At 32.0% G+C, this 23,655-nt stretch overlaps 1 protein-coding gene across 2 annotated transcripts in view; it reads right to left on the reverse strand.

Moving 5' to 3' along the window:
• Positions 1–2,872: 2,872 nt before the first annotated feature.
• LOC133185493 (multimerin-2-like) overlaps positions 2,873–23,655 on the reverse strand; it is an 87,691-nt gene continuing 66,908 nt past the window's right edge. For both annotated transcript variants that reach the window (XM_061320752.1, XM_061320755.1), the window contains exon 3: positions 2,873–3,273. In XM_061320752.1, coding sequence (XP_061176736.1) covers positions 2,873–3,273 — 401 coding nt within the window. The remainder of the gene's footprint in view (positions 3,274–23,655) is intronic.

Genomic DNA, 23,655 nt, shown 5'->3' on the forward strand with positions numbered 1-23,655 from the left:
GCCACAGCAAGAGTCTTCTTTTTTCATGAAGTAGTTTTTGGACAATTTCTTCATACGAATACAAAAAATGGGTCTGCTGATAACGGGGCGCAATCGGTTCCCATGAGAATTCCAAGAGATTGTTGGAGACTTTATCTCCAAATACTCCACAGATACTGCCAATCAAAAACTCAAGCATTTTTTTAATATTAAGGATATTGAGCTTGATTACTGTTCATTATCTTTATATTTCATGCAAAATTCAGGAAAGTCTGCAAGCATGATATTTGGGGACTCAAAATACAGTAATATTTACTCAAGGATTGTAAGGACTAAAGCACTTCAAAGCAAATTTAAAAAAACACTTTTACAATTTACCAACTTTGATATATATTTTCGTGGATATAATTTTATTTAAATGTGTTTGGCTTTAAGATGTATCGTGAAAGATTGACTGATTGTGTGTTGTTTTACGTCCCGTTCGAGAATCTTTCACTCATATAGAGTCGTCAACATACACTGGTGAAGGGCTTCAAATTTAGATCTTTACTCGGCACTCAGGGCAATTGAGCAGTCAGAGTTCTTTATCGTGCCAACGCCTACCGTGACATGGGACTTCGGTTTTTAAGGTCTCATCCGAAAGACCCGCAACTTTCACTCCGATGTGCCGAGCAATTGGCGAAGGAACAGTTGCTACTTATTTTTGTCGACTCAGGTCAGTTGCGGTCCTGATTCGAACACACGACCTTCCGATCACGGAGCGAGCGCTCTATCAATTGAGCTACCGTGACGGTATATGGTGAAAGAAAGAAGCAGAGATATTTTTAAACAATAATTTTATTAATGCTGCATAGACATGAATGCATAAGGATGTTATATATATATATATATATATATATATATATATATATATATATATATATATATATATATATATATATATATATATAATAATAATAATAATAATAAAAAATAATAATAATATAATTTACCTATATATTATTATATATATTAGGGATGTCAACGAGTACCCGGTTAACCGGGTACTCGCTCGAACGTCCGAGTATCGAATACTAAAAATGGTACTCGGTTACTCGGGTGTGTATTTTTTCTTATTTCAAAGTACAATTTTTTATCAAAAACTTATCAAAAAATAACTTAAATATGCATAATTTGCGTGTCGTCATCTACACCTGTAAAACACCCGTTATCGCCTGTGGCTGTGTATATACAGTAATTAGTGACCAATCACTCAGCTGTTCTCACCTATTGTGGTCCTTAATTTTTGGATGGCTTCAATGATTGTTTTCAATGAACATCGATGGTCTTTATCTTTAAATCATTTTAAAATTATTTACTTAATATACGGCAGCGAAATCGGACATGCATAGAAATGCCGCTACCCACTTCAAAAGTGAAGAATAGAAATTATAACTAAAGATTAAAAAAAATGTTGAAAGTCAGTTTGCGTAGTAAGTTTAGTGTATACAGGGGAAACAATCAACATATGAAAAAATATTAGACTAGCGATCCCTACAACTGCCGTTCCTTCTCTTTCGCTAGTCTAATCATCACAAACCTGCGTAACAGATTGTCCTCCTTTTGATGAAATAGATCCTAAACGTCAAGAACTGTAAACCATTTGTAATTTTTGGTGTATTAATTGTGTCTTTTGTGTTTGAAAAATTTCCGTTGAAATCGATGTTTACATATATTTATAAACGTGATAAAACAGCTTTGGGGTTTAACAGAGCTTAACGGGGCTCAAGAAAATCAAAACACTTGTCTTTACATTTTTTACCGAGTACCCGGGTACTCGATCGGAAAAACGTCCGAGTAACCGATTATCAAAAATTGACCGATTTGACATCCCTAATATATATATGATAATTAGATGACCTGAAATAAATATAATAATAAATTGAAGTTTTTATACATAATGCTTTGCCATTGATGGTAAAACTGATCTTTAAGAAAATGCTAGTTGAGACCAAAACTGTAAAATGAAGAACAATAAACGTTTTTGTTTTCTGTCTCATTTTCTCACTCCATACGTACACTGTAATTCAGGTTGCACTCAGAATAAAACTGTGAAAGAAGAGGTTTATTTAACAATAAAATGCTTTCTTTGGTTTTTAGCATTATAGTTAACGTTGCAGCTGTTGCACAAAAAATCCATGTAAATGTATTTTTTTTCTGCAATAGCTGCAACGTTAATTCCCAAATACATAAAGCAAAGAAAGCAAAACATTTAATTGTTTATATTTATATCTGTACAAATAATCATCTACAATAGAATTAAGTAGAATAAATATTGTATTGTTGATATGTACGTAATTGTACGTTTCATTGATGGAAGAGCCATATTGCTCAAGAAATTTGTAAAAGTGATTTGCTTAGCGGTGTTTACTAATTGATAAACGACAATGGTTTTCTAAAAAAAAAAAAATAAAGGAAAAAATATTTAGTGGATATGAGTATCGGCAGAATTTCCCATTTACCCAATCATGATAACGAGCATACGGAAGATGTAACTGTTCGACAGGGGATGCTTTCTTCTCCATGCACCTGATCCCACCTCTGGTGTTTTTAGAGAAATTGTTTACTTTGCCCCGAATTTATATTGTTCAGATGGAATCTTGAGCTTTTGGGTTGAACCATTAAAACAACAAACAACTGTTGTCCTTTGAGTTTATTAATTTCGTATTATTGTTTTTAAGATAATATGATGCTTAAAAATAACAGTGATGCAGTAGGCTTTCACAGGATGAAGTACGTGCTTAATTGTGACCTATTTTCCAGCAATTGTGAGGAAGATTATTCATTTATATACATAACATATATCATCAATGTTGACTGTATGGTATATACATTGACATTTGAACAAATACAATTATATGAGAAAACCAGAGAAAGTGGTAATGGACCCACTGCTGAAGTAACCTTTACCAGAGCTATGCTTGACCCACACTGCGTCTCCCTTCTGAACAGTCAGCACCACCATATTTGGACCTGCGTCATAATAATCACCAGTACCGGTACTACTATAGGCCATAGTTCTGACTTTTGTTGATCCATTCAACACAATGTCTACATAGATAGGTTGTTTATCATAACCCTGAACATTCACAAAGAAAACATACATTCCGTCGCTAGGAGCTGTAAATATTCCGGTATGCTGATTGTATCCATCTCCTTCATTGGTGATGACAGAAGGAAAAACCAGTGTTCCGCTATTCCATGAAGTGTTGCTGGAAGTCACTGAGGCGGTGAAACCTACCTTCTTTGATTTGCCTTAAAACAAAGATGATAGATTTATGTTTGTGTTTAATTAAAACAAGACGCAGAGGTTTTTAAGATTGGAATGTAGGCGCAATAAATGAATAAGAAGAATTTTAATTTCCTGAAATTACGAAAATAAAGCTTAAACAGAAATACTGAAAAAGATAGAAATTGATTAGAAATTCCCTAAACCAGTAACTAATATTTTCGCCTAGAAAGCATTTCCTTCGTCATATATTTTACGACATAAACTTGTATCAATGTAATACCGCAATAATCAACACCCAATATTATACAAAATTGTACCATAGATATGTTATACAGAAATATTGAATGTTATTTCACGGTAGCATTATTTAAAGCATGTAACCCATCACACCTCTCAAATGGTTACATTTTCTTGGTCATAATATGATGATCATAAAAGTTTTACTATATACTAGTAACAGCTATTTAAAATATTGAAATATTTCTACAGCAGATGAGAGAATAAGCAGAGAAAAATGCTTATGCTTCATAAAATAAAAACGTGAAAAAGTAAATCTCAATCATAAAATAATAATGATAATTCAGTTTATAATTAACCTTTACGTATAATTCATGAAAAAATTGACACAACTTATAACAACCTCACAAGTATTAAAATTATTATTCTGTGAAATAAAGCATACATACACTGAAATGCTCTTTTTTCATAGTGTAGCACAATTTTACCAAATCAGTGGGTCTTCACTTCCATTTTTATATGCACATTCTTAAAGTATACATAAATATATAAGCTTTTTGCTTGGCAAGCATTGAGCAAGGACCTCTCTACCTTAAAAAAATGACAAAACATTATATATCCGAAAATATTTATGTCCAGACATTGAAGGCTCATATTACAAACAAAAACAAACAAGATTAAGTTTCCCGCTTCGGCAGTGTTTAGAGCGTTTGCTCTAGAGTCGGGTGGGAAAACACTGTGTAATGCAGAAACAGGTCCTGATGATGAGACCGTATAAACCTAGGTCCCGTTTTTCAGTAAGTTCTAGCACGAGAGAGATCCCTCACTGCTCAAAGACCATACCGAGTACAGGCCTAAATTTGCAGCCCTCCCTTGGCAAGTGGTGGCGTCTATATATGAATGAAAAATTCTCGAAGGGACGTTAAACAAACAAACAAACAATATTTTAATCGAGCCTTCTACCAAATTGGGAAATTCAAGGGTGATCAAGGGTGCCTCTTTCAAAATTGTGAAATTTGAGATCCCCCGGGTGAGGGGTTCTGCGGGAGGGGGTTCTATTGATTTCATAGTGATTTTATTGTGAAAATGCATTCTTTCTGTGAAAATCTTCTTTGCTCCAGTGTATTAAGCAAACAAACCAAGTACATGTATATAATTATGATGAGCACGGGCGCCTTTTCCAAAATTGTGAATTTCATGGCCCCTGGTTCAGGGGTTCTAGGGCCCGTTTTACAAAAGACCATGCTCTAGAGTCGCGAAGTAAGGAGTTGATCCTTACGTCGCGGCTCAAATCCCACTGTGGGACGTGGAGACCTGTTCTTCGGATGAGACCGTATAAACCGAGGTCCCGTGTCGCAGAAGGTGTTGGCACGAAAAAGACCCCTCATTGCTCAATGGCCGTAAGTGCCGAGTATAGGATAAAATTTGCAGCTCTCCACCGGCAAGTGGTGGCGTCTCCATTTGAGTGAAAAAATCTCGAGAGGAACGTTAAACAACATACATACATACATACATACATAGAAAGGACCAAAATTTAACTATGCGTATTATTCTCTATTTACAAATGTAAAAAATAGTTTTAATTTTTTAAAAAGAATCTAACAAGGTAAATTTAAGCTAGGAATTTTAAACAGAATTATCAATTTTGCAAAACTTTACAATCAACTTAAGCCTTTGATCTTAGTCGTAAGTTTTTTTTTTTGTTTTTTGTTTTTAAATTTTATCCAGGGTCTTTGAGAGGGGCTCTATTTTTTTATATTGTTAAAATGCATCAATTCTTTGAAAATCTTCTCTATCCCTGGGAATTTAGCAGACACACTAACTGCACGGTTATGATGAGTAATAAACCTTTTCCAAAATTGTGGAATATATAGCCCCAGTAAGGGGTTCTGTGGAAAGGGGGACTCTTGATAATATAGTGAAAGTGCATGAATTCTTTAAAAATCTTCTCTGCTACTGAGTACTTAGCAGATAAACTAAATACATGGTTATGATTAGCAAGGATGATAGTTTTAAATTTGTGAAAATTGTCACCAAGGATTAGAGTGTTAAGGTCGGGCCATGTCTGTGGAATACATGTTTACTGTGAAAATGAAATATAGTGATAATGCAATATTTCTTCCCTATCCCTGTAACTTTAGCAGACAAACTAACTGCAGGATTGGGATTCTCAAGGATGCCTCTTCAAAATTGAAATCAATAACCCCTGGGTCAGGGGTTTGGCTCTGTTGATTGTATGGTAAAAATGCAGTATTTCTTTAAAAATCTTCCACTCTGCCCATGGGTATTTAGTAAACAAACTAAATGCATGGCCTTAAGAAACAAGGGCGTCTCTTCCAAAATTGTAAATTTTATGGCCTCTGGGTTAAAGGCTCTGGAGTTAGGATGGGGTTATGTTGAATCTGTAGTGAAAATGCATTATTTCTTTGAAACCATTCGTCTCTGCTCCTGGAAAATTAGGAAGGAAAAAGAGTGCATATAAAGCTGAAATAAGTAAGATTATTTTTACAAGGTTTTTGAAATTCTGCACCATTTGGTCAATTTATCAGTATTCTACTGACAGAAGTTATTCCCCTTTGCTATTCACCTATGATAGTTAAACACTGTAAATGTAATTGAAGGGTCAACTGAATGACAGAATTATATAATTTTTTATGACAAGACATATTTTCTTAATCTTCGGTGGTAGGTAGACATTCAAATAAAAGCTGAATAAAGAAGAGGCCAATTCGAGAGAGAATGATAGGTTTACTAACAGTGCTCAAGAACTATTGTGTTAAGCCCGCATGAGAATAGTGACAAAATGAGCAAGTACAGACAAGTAAATAAATCAATTTTGATATTTGTTCTTGAGCAATAAATTAATTTTGTTGCTGATCCCTGTTCACTATGTTCATATTTCTCTTGATTTGGGGGAACATAGCTTTATTTATTGGCGTCTTTGTTTTATTTCATATTCAAGGATCAAGATTCGAGTGTCGGATCTTAAATCTTAAAACACGAGGGCATCACCATGTCTTTCATAAAGGTTTTTTGACAATAATATCCAATGCGTCTCGAATATGTTTCATAGTATCCAGCACTTGAATTTATCCCTGCAATCGCAACTTCTCGGGCCTTTCCGACTAGCGGAAAAACAACTTCGAATGTATTACGTAGACGCCATGACAACTCCCCTTTTCACAAACTTTGAAATAAATGTGGGAAGACCTCTTATCTGTGGAGTATAGAGTTTAACTTTATTGAATGTAAAGATAAATACCTAAAATATCTATACTTATAAATTAATAAATTTTGCAAATAAACTCCGAAACGGGTGCACCAGATTTCTTACTTACTCCTCTAACAATACACTAGATACAAGCTGATGTCCGTAAACTATATTTAGATTTCACTCGCTTAGTAAGTATCGTACATTAAATTAAAAGTCTACTTTCATTTTCTATAAACAGCCATGAAATAGCTAAAACGTGAGTACGGTGGCGTTTCCGGTTGGCGGATCTAAGTTACTGGCAATTTTTAATGAAACTGACAACAAGCAGTCGTTTATTTATTACATAAAACGTCATCACTGAATTATTCAATCAAAACTCGATTTAAATGATATAAAAGAAATAAATTGTGATAACCGATTAAAAAGGGAAATGTGCAAAATATTTTCGTCATTCACTGATCTTTATATTGACGGAAGCTTCTAGAACATCATATTGCATCGAGCCCGATGTTAAGAAAAAACGAGGCGATTATAGCTACATGACCATAAAAAAAGCTTTTGTGTAAATGGTCATAATTGGAATAATGGTTAATCACTGATAACACTATAAGTTGTGCATAATAATTATATATCGAAAGACCATTACATATACATGTATGTAGTAGGTTTTCCTAATAAATTTATCGGTAAAATTTGTATATATTCCTTACTGAGAGCATAGTGGCAACGGACCCGAAGTATTATTTGTACTTCGTAATAAACTTGCTTACATGAAAAGAGAAAATTAATGAATAAGGTATTGTTCAAATACAATTAAAGATGTAAAATTTTGTGCTTTAATCAATGCACAGTTAATTTCTGAATACAATCTTTTATAGCTGCAATAATGTAGCCCTCTCCTTTTTTGAGGGGGGGGGGGGGGCAGAGAGAGAGGCTAGAAAATATCAGATTAAAAAAAAAAAAAAAAAAAAAACAAACAAACAAACAAACAAAAACAAACGTAGAGGGCTACATTATTGCAGCTTAGTCTTTTGTATCAAATACTCAGCCTATTCATAGGGGTTAAAAGCTAATTTTTACACAGGTACTTGGTTCTTGGTTTATAAATATGTATATACCTTATTGATAGGTAAAAATGTAAAGTCCATTTTTACATATCAATGAGGTACAAACATATTTTCAAACCAAGACCCAAGTACCTGTGAATTTTTACCCCCCCCCCCATCAATTTATTAGTAAAATGTGCATATTCGTTGCTTTTATCCTTGACGGAAATGAAATAAGAGCATCTGAAGTACAATATCCATAACGTAGTGTAACAGGTTTCACAATAAACGTCAATTAATGAAATTGCTATTTTTCAAGTTTTTAAAAAAATTAAAAAAAATAAAAACAAACACAAAAGGGGGGTGTTGGGGTTGGGGGGGGGAGGGGGGTGTTGGATAGGTTAATCTACTTCATGCGGGATTTTGAACTTAAAGTATTTGTTCCTGCTATAAGCCTGTAGGCTGTCAATAGAGAACTACAATATATTTCCTGTCGATCGGTAGTGGTATAAATTCAATTCCCCGCGCTTGCGCGGGATTTCATCTAGTACTATAGAAGGGACCGTCTATCCTATATTTAAATAAATAGGAAGTTTTATAAAATTTTAACATCCGGTGATGTTAATACATTCGAGGTTGTTTTTCCGACCTCTTACGGAAAGACCCGAGATGATGCGATTGTTTATCCCTGTTGTACAAGTCTTCAAAGTTCTAAGCCGGAAGTCAATGGCCTTCATAAAATTCCTAATGCATAACACAGGTGGACTTGGACCAAAATGCAAACCTGAGGAACCTTAGCCCTGCTTTTATTTAAAAGAAATTGCTCTTTGTTTTTTCCATGAAAAATTGTGATCCAATAATTATTATAGTTCTTACTCGAAGTGGTATCTGAATCAACACAGCATAAGCATGCTTTGATATCCATTTGACTACATTGGAACTGAAGATCTGGAAACGAGTTTTTTTTCTCTCTTTTGCTTGTAATAAGATTTGATCTCAATTTTAGCCAACTCTAATACAGGATTAAAAAAGGGAATCAACACAACTTGGAAATGTCTCCAAGTTAAGGGTTAAATATTGTTTTCCATCTGCTATGGTCAAAAAATTCTTGAAATGAAATATATGGAGATAACGAACAGTATTCAAGCTCAAAAGTCCATTAAACATTACAAAATAGAAGCAGAGCAAACACGGACCTCTTAAACATCAGAGGTGGGATCAGGTGCCATGGAGGAGTAAGCATCCCCTGCCGACCGGTCACACCCGCCGTGTGCTCCTTGTCATGATCGGGAAATAAGGGGAAAATCCGTCGACAATTCAGTGTGTAAATAATGGCCTAACAATTAGTATGAAAAACGTCAGTCAGCATTTAACTCAATGGTAAGATAATGAAAAGATTTAATTAATCCAATATATCTTTCAATGAAATATGAAGATAACGAACAGTATTCAATCTCGAAAGTCCAATGAAACGATATAAATTCAATGTCAAACTAATACTCAAAATTTCAGACTTCGGGACAGGGGACTTCGATGTCCCCGAGCACGATGTTTATTCATATAGTATTATATAGTAGGCCTAAAAACTGGAGGGTTATATCTCGGAAACTAGAGATGGTACAATCACCATTTTTTCACAGAATAGGTAACTGACCACTAGTTCCCTACCCTCAAAATTTCAGACCACATGACTTATGTTAAAATTTTGAATTGCGAACTGCATTTTAGAATGCAGTTCACTTTTGAATTGCGAATTGCAAACTGCGTTCCAAAATCTGATTGCCTATTAAACGTGTATTTAGGTTTTTTCTGTTATATTTTTAAATTAAAATCGGCACTAAGATTCTTACGAGAGGGTAAGAACTCTTGTAAAGTTACGATATTTACACTTAAAAAACGAGAAAGAATTTTTGTGAAAAAATAAAACTAAGATTTCTCTTACGATGAAAATTAATCGCGAGATTTTTTTGTGAAAAGAGCCACTGATGCTAAAGATCCGTGTTTTATGCCCAGTTCAATGATTCATATTATTTCTAGATTTTTTGAGATCGATCACTTTTCGTTAACTTCACCTTTTTCATACACAATGTACTACAATTCAATTAGTTCAACGGCACCAATCCGGATATTTCACATCTCATCAATAGAGAGAGAGAGAATTAGAATTAGGTTTGGAGATACATGTATATATCTATGAGAACGTCATCCATTCTTATTTATGAGGCTGTAAATAATAATTCAAAAGGTAATACAGATAAAAAGTATACATGAACTTGTATCAAGCTTGAATTCATTTCACTGAATACATAATTCATATCTATAATTTATTTCCAGAAAAAGTACACCAATGTCCACCCATAGCAAATTTGCCACCACTACCGTTTGCTCTTATCCATACTTTATCCCCTTTTTGCATTTTGATGTTGGCATTTCTTGATGTTGTAACGTAGCCTTTTGTACCGGTTCCATCTGTGTAGTTATTAGCTTTATCATTTTCATTATGTACAAGATCACTAACAAAACGTTTCCCTCCTACTGTCATGATCGTCCAGCTGAACATATACACACCTTCCTCAGGGGCGGTAAACACACCTGTCTTCTTATCATAACCTTTTCCTTCGTTCAATCTCTCTCTGTCAAATATCACTTTCTGCCAATCTCCCAAGTTCTCCAGTTTACTGCTTCGTGACGAATGAAAAGCAATTATCCCTTTTCCTGTCAAATTTGGAAATATCAATGATAAATCATATCATCCTTCTCAGTATTTAATTTGTTGATGCAATATGAAATCAAATTATCTAGACAGTAATTTTTTTCCAAATTATTCTTAACAACACAACACCATTTTCTTAGGGAAAAAATTGATAAAAAAGGAAAAATGTCAATTTATAGATTGCTAATAAGTGCTTTTAATACTTTACAATCAGACTTGATCGTTTTTTTTTTTTTTTTTTTTTTTTTTTTTTTTTTTTGTTTGTTTGTTTGTTTTTTGTTTTTGTTTTTTTTTTTTTGGAATAAGATTCTGTACTGTTATTGTCTGCTTTGCAGCTTTGGTTCTGATATCCAAGTCCAGTACAGATTGTCCGGTAGTTTTTGTACTTGGTAACGAAATCCTGTGGTGTCTCCTGTACAGAACCAAACACGGTAGTGACCAAGATTAGCAACAACACTACACTGTTAAAGAAATCAAGACAATGAATAAGATCAGTGATAGTTCAGGTACTCCGTGAAAACCAAAGACAAACAATGAAACAAAAAAAGAAAAAAAACACACAGAAATTATTCAAGCACATAAACAATGTTTTTACCGTTTCATCTTCTCCACTCTGTGATAAAGTATTGTGTGTATACAGAAATAGATGATAAATGATGTGTCACAGAATTTATAAGTATTACAGAATGAAAAAAAATAATCACGAAATTAGTATCATATTTCAAAAGAACAAACATGCAAAAATGTAATTTCCTGAAGTAAGAAAATGACATGTGAAGGATAGTTTATATAAGGTGTATTTGATTACAAAAATAATGTTTTAGTTGAATGTGCCAAATATTTAGAGTACATGTAAGAATGTCTTGCACACGTGACTGTTTATCATGACTGTTTATATCAAAATATTTAAATGGACACGGAATTAATAGATATGATTTCAAAAGCTTAAATAGGGAAGAGTTAATAGAGAGAAAGGAGGTAGAGAGGTGGTATTTCATTGGCTCAATATGCAACCTTCCGGTTTACAGGAATATTTTGATTCAAACAGTGTTCAAAGAAAGGCTACCCATTTATAGTCAAAACTGTATATTATGAGATTTTGACGGCGTGATTTTCTAGACAATACCGTAATTAATTATCAGCATGTTTTAGAATTGTATTAGATGCCAGTAAGGTAGATAAAAAACACCACGATAATTGCAATGATGAATAAGACTGACTCCCATAGGTTAACGTCATACAGTGTGTGTCAAATAAAAAAGGTAAAATAGGCATTGTTACAACGCGAAATGTAACAACAACGCAAAATGTAATAAACTTAGATTATTGCATTTTGCGTTATTACATTTTGCGTCGAGATCAACGCAAAATGTAATAACGCAAAATGTAATAACACGATTTTTGGATTATTACATTTTGCGTTGTTACATTTTGCGTCGAGATTAAGCAAAATGCAACAACGCAAAATGTAATAACACACTTTTAAGTCAGTCAGGTTGAGAATAATTTTCAATTGAGTAGTGGATGAAGACAATAGATGAACAAATTAAACAAAAGGAGAAATAAACATATGCTAATTCTTTCATTAGATCTGATTTTATCATATATTGATTTCATTAGCCATTTAAAATCAGTTGATATCCAAATCATAGGTATTGCAAATTAGAAACGCGCGTGCTCACGTATGTGTGTGTGGGAGGAGGGGGGGTATTTTGTTGATCAGTGTATCAGTTTGCTTTTGCTGTTTGATAGGCACATGCCTGAAATTTAGAAAAGAAATCTATTTATTTTTACTGGCAGGTGTAAATATAGCGGGAAGGGGGTTTCTTGACAATTAAGATTTCGTCCTGTTTTACAAATCATGTGCATTGCAGACCAGCAAAAATAAATTTCTCTCTCTCTCTCTCTCTCTCTCTCTCTCTCTCTCTCTCTTCAACAATAAAACGGATAGTTTCTGCATGTGCATAAAAAATACAAAGATCAACATACGAGTAACCCCTACCCACCATTTCACCTCGCTAGACACAAACACATGCACTTCTAATTTGCTAACCAATGTACACATGCACGTCGTACATGTATATCAAGAGTTTTTAATGGACCCATGGTCAATCTCTGGTAATTAAGAATGTCAGAGATAGATATATAATACAGACTGGTTTATAAATAGACATGCCAATCAAAGTTTAAGTATTCAATAAAAATGTAGGTAACAGCGTTAAAAAATAAACAATTAGATTTAGTAATATCCGTAAAAGCCGTAACGTTAAACTTTGTCTCATGGTCAAAGATATGTCTGTCTATTTAGTGGAGCGAGTTTCCCCATTGTTATATGTTTCTATCAATGTGATGTTTCGCATTGAACACAATGCAAAAAAAATTAATATTTTGTTTTATTACATTTTTCGTTTTCCTCAACGTAAAAATTAAGTAACGCAAAATGTAACAACCAAAAAGTGCATTATTACATTTCGCGTTAATCCCAACGCAAAATGTAATAACGCAAAATGTAACAATCCAAAAATCGTGCTATTACATTTTGCGTTATTACATTCTGCGTTGATCTCGATGCAAAATGTAATAACGCAAAATGTAATAATCCCAGTTTATTACATTTCGCGTTGTAACACCGCTACCCTTATGAGTTGTGCGGCGTAGTGGTTTAAACCAAGAAAAAAAACTTCTGCTTAGGATTTTTTGTGGCTTAGGTTCATTAAAAAAAAAAACCCTTTTTGTTTTGTTACCAATTTTGCCGAGGGAATTTTCCATATTCAAGTTTTGCTTGTCATTATTTGATATCTTTCAATGATGGAATTTTTCCTCTAAATATGTAGTTCCCAAAATGATTTTGATTTTTATGCATTTGATTGATTGATTGTGTGTTGTTTCAGGTTCCATTCCAGAATTTTTCACTCATATAGAGACGTCACCATATACCGGTGAAGGGCTTCAAATTTAGACCTTTACTCGGCACTCAGGGCCATTGAGCAGTGAGGATTCCTTCTCGTGCCAACGCCTTCCGTGACACGGGACCTCGGTTTTAAACAACTGGTCCGAAGGACTCGCAACTTTCACTTCAGAGTGCCGAGCGCTTGGCGAAGTCGCTACCTATTTTTTATTGACTTAGGTCAGTCGCGACCGGGGTTTGAACCCACGACCAGCCGATCACGGAGCGAGCGCTCTACCGATTGAGCTACCGTGAAAGTTTTCTGTATTGAAAGCAATGAGCATTTCGCACTTTGTTCGCCCATCTTTTTTCAATTAAACTAAATCTTATTTTTCAAATATCTTTCTGGAAAAACTCAAATCAAGGTCATGAAGAAGAGCATCATGAACATAATTAAGACTTTTTTTCTGTATGAAAGATATCTATTGCCAATGAGATCTCTTGTTTTGTTCATAAATAATAAAATGCAGCTATATTTAAACCTCGGATCTTTGAAATGCATTCAAAACATACCATTACATTCTAAACCTGTTCTCTTTTTTTATTTGTAAGCTATATTCACAAGTACTGTCAATGTGCATAGAGCGTTCTCTCAGCTATCCAAAACAATATGTGTTATGATATCACATGACTTGGTTACTAACATGACAGTCAATCATTTTTTTCCAGTGATGCACATACACTGCTTCGTTGGAAAGAACTATCATAGCCATTTAGGCTCATATCATACGATCGTAGGCTGTTCAATCCATTTCATTGTTTTGAATAAAATATATTTTAACCATGTATACTGTTTCGTTGCAGATGATTAACATAATTATCATTAATTGTTTGCTCACATAAATTACTAGTAAGTCCTGGTATCCTAGTGTTCAGAAAAAGCCCATGTCACTTGTGTATAAAATATTTCATGAAAAGTTCAACATACCTGCACATTTGAGGGTATTATGCACTCTGCATTAGTAATTTATAGTAAAATGAAAAAGAAACAACAACACATTTTCTATAGCAAGGTTCGGCTTAAGAAAACATGCTCTTCATATATATTTTCACATTTTTTCTACAGTCAATCCTAATATTCTCCTGCGTTTAATTTGTCTATTTTATACACACTTCTACCTCTAACAACCGACATTAGAGAAAGGGAAATTTTAGAGTCTAGTTTTTTATCGTATCCAGTACGTTGAATTTCAATCGACGGTCTTGAAACAAAGTATTCTTTATATAACCGCACTCTCAAGCTTAAGATTAAGACATATTATTTTAGCAATGATGCAGGCAGTTTGATATAAGTAAAGTTTTTGACGCCTTTATTAAGCTCAAGTTTGCAGTGCCCTAAAGTTACAAATTCCATTAGGAAGCATATCTTGGTAGTGCAGAGAAAAAGACTTCCTCTAAGGGTGGATTATTTCATATTTATTGTATCTAGAAATAAATGAAATTTTTACATCTTCAAGAAGACAATATCACTCAATGATGATATCAATTATATTAAAATTTGACCGCCTTATTATTTTAGTAGCAAGGTCAGATCAAGGTAAGAGTATTTTCCCTCGACAAAGCAAAAACAATTAACAATTAAATAAGAGAAAAAGACTTTAATGGTTTTTCAGTCAATCTGAAAGATTGAAGGTTTACAAGAGATACCAAAAATTCTAATTGTGGAAAAACATATCTATTGATTTTAGAACCAAGTCCCTAATAGTATATTCCATGTACTTTAGAAAATCCTCCGAGACTTTGATTGTTTTAAAAAATGCATTATTCTGAAAGAATTTGAACAGCAAAACAGGTGATATTTTCTTAAGCTGCTGTTCCACAAAAATACAGTCCCTGCTAAGTTCAAACCCAATTCACGATTTCTATGACAAGTACGAAGGAAAGAAAATAAAATCTTTTGAATTCTTATTTCATGTATCTCAATGTAATAGCATTTGTGCAAATATGCTTTGAATATATTTAGCAAGAAACCTGACAAAAAACTCCCCGCGAATGACTTCTCATAAATTCTAAGTTGTTAAGAGCTTGAAATATAACAACAAGATCAACGTACCAGTTAACACGTCTACCTGAATTTTTCGGGTTAAGAACAGTAAATGTTTTATTTTCATCACTGCTCCTATACACTAGAAAAAATTGCCAACAAACCTCTATAGAAAATTGTTACCTTTTCGAAAGTTATTTCAGACGTATCTGATATATAAATATTGTAAACATGATTAAAGTTAGTAAGATGTTTATATGCCAAAACTGGTTAATACTAGTAAATAAATGATAATTGAAGCGCAATCATTCATAGAAATACACGAAAATCGTCTTCACACATTTCAGATAAATTAATTTCCATTTTATTCTTTGAAATAGAGTTTTTGTGTTTGTATTAATTACAAAATTTACAAATAATATGATCAGATATGCAGCGTCTGACCATATAAAAGCATGGTAGGGCAGTTGGTATGCATCTGCAAGGTCTGCAAAAATGCAAAACAATTCAAAGATTGTTTTTTTCGATTGGTTGAAAAGTACAGTGATGCACCGAGTACAGATACAAAGGCACCAAGTGATTACTAGGCTAGGCGACATGTTAGATATTTTGCTTAATATCATTTGAGAGACAGCAAGGGTCATTATTGCTGTTGCAACCTCTCTGATCACATTGTTAACCGCCTACCTTGTATCAGCGCACAAAAGATGCGCAATAGGCTTCGGGAAATTAATTTGCGCAAAAGAAGGTCATTAAGAGTGTTCTGTTGAAATGAATACATGTATACATTTGACTGAGGGAGCAAGACATCAATTTCGGTTTACTTGGTTCGATGAGGCAGATGTCGTATATACAGATAAAAATACTGAGTGGTGTGTCAGCAATTTTGTCTAGTTTACTCAACATGAATTACTAACATATCACAAAAACTATTAAATAACAGAGTGAAAATTTATGCACCTATAAGAAGGACACATATTAAATGGAAATCATAATTATTAGAACAACTTTTGATTTTTTTAAATCCTGGATTTATCTAAGATCAAGAAAATCTTAATCAGTGGTTAAAATATCATTGACTTTAAAACAAATTCAGTTAGCTAGGCCAGGTTATACAATTCACTTACCACTAATAAAGTTGAAATATTCGACAGTGATGCCTGAAGAATGGCAACTATCTAAGATAAATTTCCTTTCTTTGTCGTCTGTAAGTCAGAAGCGAGTTGTTTGTTTTCTGTTATAAGATGTTCTACTTCCGCCTCCAACTGAGACATTCTGAATCCCATGGACTCCTTCAATGTCAGCATATCTTTCATCAGAGACTGAACATTATTCGTTAAAGTCATCCGAATAATGCTTTTTTGATTAAGAGGGTGACGTAAAATATCTGTATTTTTAGAATCATTATCAGTCACAAATTCTCTCGACATACTTCCATTATTTTGGTCCGACAGCAATGAAAAAGCAATTAAACACCGAGTCAAACTAAAAAACACGCAAATGATAAGGAAATAAAGCATATTTTGAAACGTCTGTGTAATATTCCTCAAAGATGCAAACTGCAGGAAAAGAATTTTTAAAGTTCTTGTTGGTCTACTTCGTCTTGCACAACAGTTGACTGAATGTGATTGGTTAACTAAAACTGTGCATATCCAATGGTGTCGCTTTCAGAGTCGCTTTTCAGACCTACTATTTGTAATACATCTCATCTGGATTTATGCATCCCAACATTCTGAAGTCCCTTCAGCTAAGAAAATATAGAATTTGTTCAGATATTTGAACTAATTTTTCAAACAGTTTTTAAATAGAAGTTTAAGTATTGTATTGAATTTGTATTCGAATGAGCTGAGTAGTGCAAAGAAATAGACATTTCATTCATAACATATATATATTTGCAAACATAATTTGCATCGAAGGTTTGTTACATATTTTAAAAAGCTGTCTTTGATTACTAGGAAATTATATCTTTTATTTTCACTTAAAATAAAGTCGCAAAAATAGTCTGTAAACAGACCAGTGAAAAAAAGAATTAATGAATATCTTTAATTTTAAAGATGGAAGACAAGATGCAGATTAGCAAAGTTAGAGCTTCAGCTTTCTTGTCCGGTGAAAGTCATGCACTAGGTGCTTTCGAATATTTGTATATTTAGATAAGGCATCTTTTTAAAAAAAAAAATAAATGTTTTAAAATTTCCAGTTTACTTGTTTTTTGATTCAGTGATTAAAATAGAAGGCATCCACATTTTTAGCGTTTAAATCACTGATGTTATGGAGAGATGAATTATCATTATTCTCATCAGTAAGCACAGAGATTGCATGAGTAATGTGCGATAAAAGTAAACATTAACATTAAAATTGGTGTTTGCTTCATCATTAAAAACAGTGATGAGTTTAATACTTTGACTTCAGCCATTCTAATCATAAACATCCGAGCATGGATAAAAATATTGTTTGTAGAATGTACTTTTATCTACTGATGAGATTTACATACTAGTAGTATTATTACCTCTGACGAAAAAGTACTTTTACTTCACAATACAGAATAACTTAAGTATCCCCCTCCCAAAAAAGTCTAGAAAATGTTGATTTAATTTCAAATGCTTCGTTTATTATCTCTAATAATGAAGACTGAAACCTATAAAATACAACTGTTTCCGGACAAGAATAATATAAACCATTTAAAAATGAGTAACATAGCTCTTACTGACGAAAAAATGTGAAATCAAAACGATGTAAACGTCAGACCGCCACTAGTGTTATTTTAATATGTTAAAGAGTCGCAAAAATGTTTTCCGCTTCTTGCCCAGTAATTCTGTGTGAGAACTTTTTTTGCTTACTCCTCCATGGCATCTGATCCCACCTCTGTTATTTCTAGAGGTCCGTGTTTGCTCTGCTCACTCACAATTTGTATTGTTTCAATACCATTTTGAGGTTGATTACTGTTCGTTATCTTCATATTTCACTGTTCAACGAATTTTTGCTAAGAAATCATCACTAAAACCTTAATTTTATCCTTTCTATGACATTATCATGTCCAGAAATTTCTTAATTTGAACAAACTAAAATGCATTTATTCAGCCTACGGGACATGATATAACGTTTGGTTTTCTTTCTGACAAATTGAAGATGACTTAAAAAAAACGCAGTGTAATATTTTGATGAAATATTAGGTTTGTCTCTATGATATATATATATATATATATATATACATTTGCTGTGATTTTCTCCTAAGCCAACTGTGAAATTGATTTGAAAGTCATTTTTGTGTATACTCACGCGTAGAAATATACACCGTGAAACTCGTGCTAAAGTGACGTTACAATGAGACTACAGAGAGGTAAATTAAAATGTAACGATATAGGGCAGCGAATAATTCAAATATTGAGTATATTATTGGTGCTTTTAAACTTGTAAAATGTAAATATAAGGAATGTTTTAAGTTTAGTGTAAATAATTGGTGTGTAAATCACACAGACTTGCACGTAGGCATATTTTTTACGAAGCGCTAGCGCGCTTCATGAAATATGCCTACGTGACAAATCTGTGTGATTTACACACCAATAACTCACACAAAACTTAAAAACATTCCTTATATATATATATATATATATATATATATATATATATATATATATATATATATATATAGATATATATATATATATATATATATATATATATAGATATATATATATATATATATATATATATATATATATATATATATATATATATATATATATATATATATATATATATAGATATATATATATATATATATATATATATATATATATATATATATATATATAGATATAGATATAAATATAGATATAAATATATATACATATATATATATATATATATATATATATATATATATATATATATATATATATATATATATATATATATATATATATATATATATATATATATATATATATATATATATATATATATATATATATATATATATATATATATATATATATATATATATATATATATATATATATATATATATATATATATATATATATATATATATATATATATATATATATATATATATATATATATATATATATATATATATATATATATATATATATATATATATATATATATATATATATATATATATATATATATATATATATATATATATTAGGGATGGCAATTTGTAACCGGTTAACCGATTACTCGGTCGGAACGATAGTAATCGGTTAGAAAATCTGTAATCGGTTAGTCGGAAAAAAATAAATGTATGTAAATTTGAATGCAATTATCCTAAAATTCATAAAAGTTGATAATGCAGCGTTTTCACATATCTGTTTAAGCTAATTTGGATTTAATTACAGCTCTCCGGTTTGAGATTGCGCAGTAATTGGTCAGTTTGTGAAGTTAATTACGGTTTTTAAAAACACCACGTCGTTACGCCGATTGTCCTGTAATTCTTTAATGATATTAAATCACCGTTTAGCACTATGAATGGGTATGTGTGTCTTTCGCCGTTATCAATTGAATTATATTATTAGACAAACATTGTAAATTAGGTGAAAGTTCAGTCATAGTTTTGATTATTGTGACAATGAACCTGTGTGACATATGCTCTGAAAAATTATCAATGTCCGATTCCTCAGACATGTTTCATGGTTTCCTTATTTTTTTCTTGTTTATTGAAATTGAAATAAAATATATTTACATGTATTTTCCTGATCAAGATAAACAGAATATTTTTAACTTCTCACTTCTTTTTCAGTCTTCTTGTGTATATGAATAGAGCTACTTGAAAAAAAAATTCAATCGGTCGGAACGTCATGCGGTTAACCGATTAGCAATTCTGTATTCGATTGCCATCCCTAATATATATATATATATATATATATATATATATATATATATATATATATATATATATATATATATAAAGCACTAAAAATGACCAACGACACGAACAATAATAACCGTTAATTCGTATTAGTAATCCTGAAACAACCTACCCAAATATTCACAGCTCACATTTTTGTTTATTTCTTTTTTCCGATTTCTAAATTTATAATATATCCAAATTCATATTTCAAAATCGTCCTTCCATATTATCTTTCTTTAATTTCTTTTTATCATGTAGAGTTACGCTATTTTGAGAGAATAAGACAATGTACGATTTACTGTTGGCCGCAATTAATTAGCGATAATTAATTCGTTCAATTATGTAAATCACACTTCACCAGATTACACCCGATAGACCGGACGCAATTCATAGTGCTCCGGATTTCTTTGTTTACAACTGTTTATAAACCCAAAATTAAACATGTAACATTGTAAATATTTAGTGTTTGGTAGTTTAGTAGTAGTGCTAGTTGTTTTTGCTTCTCTATTTCCTTTGTTTTTATGACTTCTTAACTTTTTTCTTTGTCCTGAGGAAGGGACAGGTTGTCCCGAAAATTTGACAATTATTATTGTTCGTGTCGTTGGTCATTTCTAGTGCTTTATATAAATTTCCATCCGTGACCTTGTATCTACTTAGTAGATCCGACACTTAGGATATACAGTGTTGTTGGTTTTTAGTGCTTTATATATATATATATATATATATATATATATATATATATATATATATATATATATATATATATATATATATATATATATATATATATATATATATATATATATGTCTCTATGATATATATAGAGAATCTGATAGATTATATATATATATATATATATATATATATATATATATATATATATATATATATATATATATATATATATATATATATATATATATATATATATATATATATATATAACATCAATCAGATTCTCAGGCGAAGGAAGCTAAAGATATGGATGCTGAAACCTTGTTTAATTTTTATTTAAATAATTTGCTTTTATCGACTTTCTTTACTGCAGCTTTTTTTTGGGGGGTGGGGGGGGGGTGGGGGGGGTTTAAGTGTCATACTACATTATAACACTCAAAGAGTACTTAGTTTGTATATTCCTTTTCTTTTTGGAAGCAATTTCATTTGAGAGAGGGTGCATAATAACAGAAAATCCTTTACAAAGAAACAAAATGTATACAAACAATATTATTGATTGGGCACATGCATGCAAAATTAGCTTTTGATTTTGAAAATTTGTTTTTGTTTTTGCATAGTGTAAGATAGGTTTTTAATGTGTAAGATTTATGGACATAATATTGGGGAAGGGGAGGGGGGGTCTCATTGCATCCTTCAGTTCCTTTGCCTGTTAAGTCATTCTGATTGATCTACATTTTTGGCCCTCTATAATTTCTTCGAATATTTCCACATCAAATTCTGCTGATTCGTTGTTATTTTAAGAAGGTTCCTGTCGCGGGTTCGATAAAAGTTCTACTAGGGTATGAAGATGTGTATGAAATTCAATAGAAAGGCATTATAGAATACACGTATCTGAAAGCAATATTCTTTATTATAAGCACAATTAGATGCAACAAATAATACTATGATGACAACACAATGACAAATTACTCATTTCCCAACCTCTTTATGTGTTACCTACGCAAAACTGAATATTCTTGATTTTATTTGGATTATATCGTAACCTTTCATATGATTAAAAGAAACTGCTAGGTGTTCCAAATGCCTTTATATCAGTTCATCAAACTGATGCACTTTTTGAAGGGAATTATTTATATTTCAGGGAATCAGCAAAATATATCAGTTTACTCTTATACGGTGAAAATAAAGTGTATTAAAGTTCTGAACATTCACAAAGAGGACGCTAATCCCGTCGATAGGAGCAGTAAATATTCTGATATATCAGTTGTATACATTACCTTTATTGGCTATAAGTAAAAGAAAACTAGGGTCCGCTGTTCCAGAAACCGCTGCTAGATGTCACTAAGGAGTAATAAATTGTTAAGAAAGGGGAAAAAAATTAAAATCCTGACTTTATGAAACAAGAATCTAAATTTGCTTTTTAAAGTTTTCTTGAAGTTTTTTTTTTAAAATAAATTTCCTGACCAAACAACTGATGTTTCCGTTTTCAAGCATTATTTTCCTGGACCAAAACTGAAACCAACATCACTACACAAATAACTTAAACAATAAAATGCTTTCTTTGTTTGGTAGTACGGGAATTAATGTCTCAGCCGTTGCCGAAAAAATACATAAGAAGGTGACGGAAAATGTCATAATACTAAGAATCATTATCAATCACAAAGTTTGGGTTATGTTTCCATTATTTTCGTCCCACTGCAACGAGAGAGCAATGGAAGGCCAACTCAGACTACAAAATACAAGTAAGCATAATTTGAGGAAATAAATAAATTTCAAGCTTTTATGTCATATTCTACATAAATCATGTCTGCAAGAAGTAATAATATTACAGGCAATCCCTGATGTTTATTTCAGGTCTGGTTCAACAATTGCGATTGAGACGTCATGGCGTAGCGACTGTGAGATTGAAAACATTGTAAACTTGGATTTCAACAATATGTTTGGAGAAACTTTGGCAGTTCTAGTCTGTGTCAGGATGATTTATTTAATCTCTCTCTCTCTCTCTCTCTCTCTCTCTCTCTCTCTCTCTCTCTCTCTCTCTCTTACTACAGGCCACGGAGTGCTTTTAGATCACACTTTGTGAAGGGAAGGAAAATCGAGTGCCGCATTTCTGATATACTTTCACATTTTGATAAAATGTCATTTTCATATTCTTTCACACTGTGAAAAATATAACTTCTGTTCAATAGATAAATTTCAGTATTTCACTGTTGAAAATCCAATAAAAACTCGAAATTCTCCCACACTTTTTTTTGTACACGTTGTTTGAAAAACGCCTTTTCTGCAGTTTTATTCTAATTTTAATTGAACTTGGTACACAAGTAGACTACCCTAAGATACATAAATTCTAAAAATCAGTTTTTGATGTCTACAAACAGTGTTGCCAATATTTTTAAAAATAGAATATTGTTTGAAATTCTTTCAAATTCTACTATCTTAATCTAATTTTAATAAAACTTTTCATGGACGATGTTGTCATGCTAACTTAAAAAAGCAAATTGTGTCAAAACGCTACTACTACAATTTTAACCTGATTTCATTAAAACCTTGTACACAAGTTAAATACAATTTCATTAAATCCGCCACACAAAGAGACTTTTCCAAGTATCTTAATTCTATTGAGTTTGTCGTAGCTTTAAATAGAAGTACTACTCTCTTTTCCTTTGTTATAAGTAACTAAAACCAAGAAGTGCAGTCTCGTAAGCGACTTCT

This window comes from Saccostrea echinata, unplaced genomic scaffold (genome assembly GCF_033153115.1).
Source record: "Saccostrea echinata isolate AGI-Se365-2 ecotype Australia unplaced genomic scaffold, CSIRO_AGI_Sech_v1 ptg000012l, whole genome shotgun sequence".
NCBI lineage: Eukaryota > Metazoa > Mollusca > Bivalvia > Ostreida > Ostreidae > Saccostrea > Saccostrea echinata.